This window comes from Nanorana parkeri, unplaced genomic scaffold, assembly GCF_000935625.1.
Source record: "Nanorana parkeri isolate BGI_ZX_2015 unplaced genomic scaffold, ASM93562v1 scaffold2953, whole genome shotgun sequence".
Taxonomy (NCBI): Eukaryota; Metazoa; Chordata; class Amphibia; order Anura; family Dicroglossidae; genus Nanorana; species Nanorana parkeri.
The window spans coordinates 41,558-46,386 of NW_017309221.1; the positions used below are offsets into that span (position 1 = coordinate 41,558).

Here is a 4,829-nt window from a genome sequence, read left to right on the forward strand (position 1 = left end):
AGTGGAGCGATGCTTCCCGATAGACTGTAAGGGGTCCAGAAGGCTGTTATCACTGAGGCGGGAGATCAGACAGTTGTAGACTAGGCGTCCTAGAGATTAGAGGTAAATGGGAGCAGGGAGACAGGTGGGTTTAGCGCCACAGGCTTTATGTATAGGGGTGACCATGCATGTTTTAGTGGGGAGGGGAAGATGTCAATAGAAAGGGAGAGATTCAACATGTGGGTTAGAAAGCATAGAAAAGGGCAAAGGGGTGACCCGGGGTAGTTGTAAGGAAACGGGGTCCAAGTGGCAGGTGGGTGGCAGGAGGTTTAGCAACCTCCTCTGTAACAGCAGGGTGGGAAGAAGAAAGTATCCAATGTGGAGGTAGACATGGTATGTTAAAGTGACATTAAACCCTCAGATTTTTTTTACATAAAACAGTACTGTAATGTGCGCTTTACTGTAATCCATGGTTGTTTCCCTTCTCTTTGCTGCTCTTCCTTTTAAATCCTCATGCCTTCTCATGCTGGGCAGAACAGCCGAATGTAATGCATACATCTTGCTTCCGGAACAATCATCAATCCCAAACCGCATGTAATTGTACCATGTATGATTACACGAGGTCTATCGCTGACAGATGCCACCGCCACCCTGACATTTGCTTCAATGGGGACAGTGGCCACATCTGAATGGGGGCACCTGGGATTCTGCCGCAGGAATCCCACAAGCCCCCCGTGTGAACGAGACCTTACACTATGACAGACGATGCTTTTTCGCTTAATTTAGTTAATGGTATGTTTAGTGAGCATTGATTCAAGCAGTGTATGGTGGAGCATGCTCACTTGCTGCAGTTTATAATGACGTCCTTTGGCTTTATTCTCAGTTTTAACATTCCCATTTTGGGATGGTCACCTCGGCCACGGAACAGACCCGGCGGTTCAATTTTGAAGTTGCCGATTTTTTCCCGATGCCCATCCAGCATGCAGTAACCGTACTCCTCCTGAAGCTTGCTGGCCTCCTCCTTTAATTTCTAATGTGAAAACAAAAACAAAAAATAGTCACTAAATTGCTGCACACAGCTGCATTATAATGGAAAATGTCTACATTTATACCGACTAGGACCACATTCACATATGTACAATTACCCTGACAATATGCTCATGGATGGTGGAATAAAAGCCGAACACTGGATAGTAAAAGAAATGGGTCGATCAGGAGTTTTGACTTTCCTGGTTGCATGCTTGCTTCAGGTCACTCAAGTACAGATGTTAGAACAAAGAAATTAGCATTTACTGAAGATGAAAAAAAGATCAGTCTTCATTTTTCTCTGCACGGGTTTTCTTTATATCTATCTACACCCTGCATACAATAAAATAGGATTTCTTTGTACTTGCCATAAAATTATTTTCTAGGAATCCAGTCGGGGGAGAGTCTTTACTTTTGGGTTATATTGCTGCCTACAGGAGGAATGGATAATGGCAAGCAAAAAAACTGTAGGCCAAGGAAAACCCCTTCTACCAGCATGCCTCAGCTTTGTTTGCACAGCAGTGCCAAGAGCATGATCCTAAAACACAGAGGGATAGGACAGGTACCCCTCAATGGACTCAATGAAAAGGATTTTGCAGTAAGGGAAATATATTGTCTTTCCCATACAATGAAAAACACAGGAAGTCTAACCTTTGGGATGTCCAAAGGTAGTCCAACTGAGAAGCTCCTCCTCTAACCAAGTCCCCTCTACTGACAGGATACCCAAGATTCCCCCACAGTCAAACAGGCTGGCACCTGTCATAGGAAGCTTCCAAAAGATGAGAAGAAACTACTTCCGACTCCAGAGCTGGATTACTGAGCCACCAAGCCACAGATAGTCTGACCCTTGGTATTAGTCTGGTCCTTGGTATTGATAAGCCTGTCTATAGACAGGACAAATTCATCCCACAATGACAGAACATTCTGCTGGAGAGGTCTGGAACAAAACTGGGCAAAGGGACATCAAAGCAGAAAGTCTGGGCAAGGAACACTCTGGCCTGAGACCTAAGTCTCAAGGCCAAAGTCTCAAGGCCAAAGTCTCAAGGCCAAAGTCTGCTCCAGTGACTATTTACTAAAGTTTAGGATTCACTTGAACTTCTGTCATGTCTGACCAGAACCCTTGCCAATTGTTATTTTAACAGGTCGTCCCAAGTATCCCACAATGGGAATGCACAAGAACGCAACAGGGCCAACATTGGAATCAACACCTTGGATAACATCCAAGGTGAAGACTATATGCTGAATGGCAGACCATGAACTAGGGCTGCAACCAACTAATCGATGAGAAAAGTTGTCAACTATTCTCATTATCAATTAGTTGGTGGGGGGTGGGGAGAGAAGAGAGATTTTTTTTAATGCAACCAATCGCTTATTTGAAAAAATAAAAAATCGGGCAACTAAATCGATTATGAAAAGAGTTAACTGCAACCCTACCATGAACCGGTAAATGCAGTAGTAATACAGCAAATGCTGGTGTGATGAAAAGATGGACACATGCAAGTAAGCATCTTTTATGCCCACAGAAGACAAAGTTTCCCTGATCAGAGAAGACAATGAATCTGGCAGATTCCATCAGGAACTTGTGGAGCCAAATGTAAACATTTAAGGCTTTGACCTCCAAGATGGTAAAAAGGTTCCCTTTGGGTTTTGAAACAGTGAACAGGTTGGAGTAAAACATCTAGAATGTTTCTGCAAGAGGAACTAGAGCGATGACACCTTGGTTCAGGAGTCCTGAATGAGCCTGACGAAGATCTAACAGTCTGTAAGGAGACACAGGAAAGTTCAAAAGAAGAAAATATGAGGAGGCAGGAAAGGAAATATACATTTTGTAGTCCTAGGGGACCACTTCCTGAATCCAAGTCTCTGCAATTCAAGATGTCCAACAAGCCTGCAAAGGTCAACATCTGCATTTCTGTCCATTTGCAATGAAATGGCAGGCAGAGACAGGGGATGATGGGCTGGTCAAGTGACCAGTCTTGCAGAAGTTTTGTTGGTGACGAGAGACCCTGGTTTCTGGGACAGGACTTGGGACATGGCCATTATTGCAGATATACAGGTGAAACTCGAATAATTAGAATATCGTGCAAAGTTCATTTATTTCACTAATGCAACTTAACCAGAGCCGAGAATATTGCACCTTGTCACAATATTCTCATTTTTTGAGGTTGTGGATTTGGGGTTCTTGGGGTTTTCATGAGCTATAAGCCATAATCATCACAATGATGACAAATCACGGCTTGAACTATCTTGCTTTGCATGTAATGAGTCTATCTCATATATTAGTTTCACCTTTTAAGTTGCATTAGTGAAATAAATGAACTTTTGCACGATATTCTAATTATTCCAGTTACACCAGTATATGGTTGGTATTTAGATTCGTGACCCACTCCTTTAGGCAGGCAGCAGGAATGGACTGAAGTGCCACATGAATCTTTTCAACAGGAGCAGCAGTTTGGGGGGGGGGAAGAGAACATGGAGTGTGCAAATCTCCACCCAACACACAGTCCCACGTTACCACTTCCCCAAAAGAGCTAGTGGGAAAATGGGGAATGGCGACCAGCAGCCAAGAGAATTGAGGGAGTTCCCAATGCTAGGCCCGAGCAGCCTGAGTCTTGGAGACAGGGCAAGCTCAGAGGCAATGGAATAACCTTTTATTTTATAGCCGCAATAACGGCCATGTCTCAAGTTCTGTCCCAGGGTCTCTGGTCACCAACAAAACTTCTGCAAGACAGGTCCACTTGACCAGCACATCATCCCTTAACAATGTCCACCATTTCATTGTGAATGGACAGAAACAAATCCTTTGGCAGGAAAAACAGCCTATTATATAGTGCCAACAGTTTGCGCGGAGCTTTGGAATATAAGAAGGACATATTAAGCCATTTTCCTGAATTCAGCTTTAAAGTGAACCAATACGTTGCCCATGCCCAGGTACCCTTTAATACCTGCCCTCCCCAGCTGCACATACACACAACTTCACTGCCCCACTGTTCCATTTGGTGTCCAGGAATGAAGAAAAGCAGTTCTCTCTCCCCAGCCCCTTGTGAGGGAACTGTTTGCCTGAGCAACCAATCACCAGGTAAGGTCACATGGGAGGAATGGTATGACCCAAACTTTCCCTATACCTGGAAGCACCAGTGGCTGAACAATACAGGAATATAGCAAAGAGAAAGTATGTGTACATCTGGGGAGAGAAAGCACTTATGAGAACCTATTGCTTCACCCTGCAACACAAAAAAAAAAAAAAAAAAAAAAAAAAAAAAAAAAAAACAAAGCTTTCCGTTCCTCATTTCTATCAAAGAAATACTTGTGGATCTCCGTAAAGTCACATTTGTCCAGATGCTTAATGGTCTTCTTCTCTTCTTTTGTCATTTGCTGTAAAAGGTAAACAACGAATGTTGTGACATGCAAATATATGAGGAAAATTCTACTGCAGAGCTACTGAAGAGACATTCAACCCTCAAGGAAACCAGCAAAAACTGAGTCCTGCAGGTGGCTTGCAGTTTGTTTGCCAGTGTCCAATCCTCCTGCAGACAGCAGTATAAACAAAAGCTTAAAGGAGAACTATGGGTCAGGGCTTTTCCCCATAGTTCTCCTTAGGGTAACGGGAGGACACAAACTAGCGTCCTCCCGTTACCCAAAGCTCAGTATACCGCAAGCTACAGCTGGCGGTATACTGAGACGCCGCAGCCGGAGCGGATCCCGACATCGATGTCGAGATCCGCCCAGCTGCGTGACTGACAGCTGGCTCTGCCTATTTAGAGGCAGAGACAGCTGTACCCGCCCACCTCCCGATCCGCCAGTCAGCGCTGGCGGATCGGGGA

General features: G+C 44.4%; 1 protein-coding gene across 1 annotated transcript in view; it reads right to left on the bottom strand.

The window, feature by feature from the left end:
• Nucleotides 1-4,829, bottom strand: part of LOC108802563 (DNA topoisomerase I, mitochondrial-like) — a 29,005-nt gene that overhangs the window by 15,857 nt on the left and 8,319 nt on the right. Inside the window, exons 4-8 of the mRNA XM_018574420.1 lie at nucleotides 4,277-4,380; nucleotides 1,851-1,942; nucleotides 1,657-1,761; nucleotides 1,125-1,165; nucleotides 822-1,009 (exon numbers count right to left, since the gene is read on the bottom strand). Coding sequence (XP_018429922.1) covers nucleotides 822-1,009; nucleotides 1,125-1,165; nucleotides 1,657-1,761; nucleotides 1,851-1,942; nucleotides 4,277-4,380 — 530 coding nt within the window. The remainder of the gene's footprint in view (nucleotides 1-821; nucleotides 1,010-1,124; nucleotides 1,166-1,656; nucleotides 1,762-1,850; nucleotides 1,943-4,276; nucleotides 4,381-4,829) is intronic.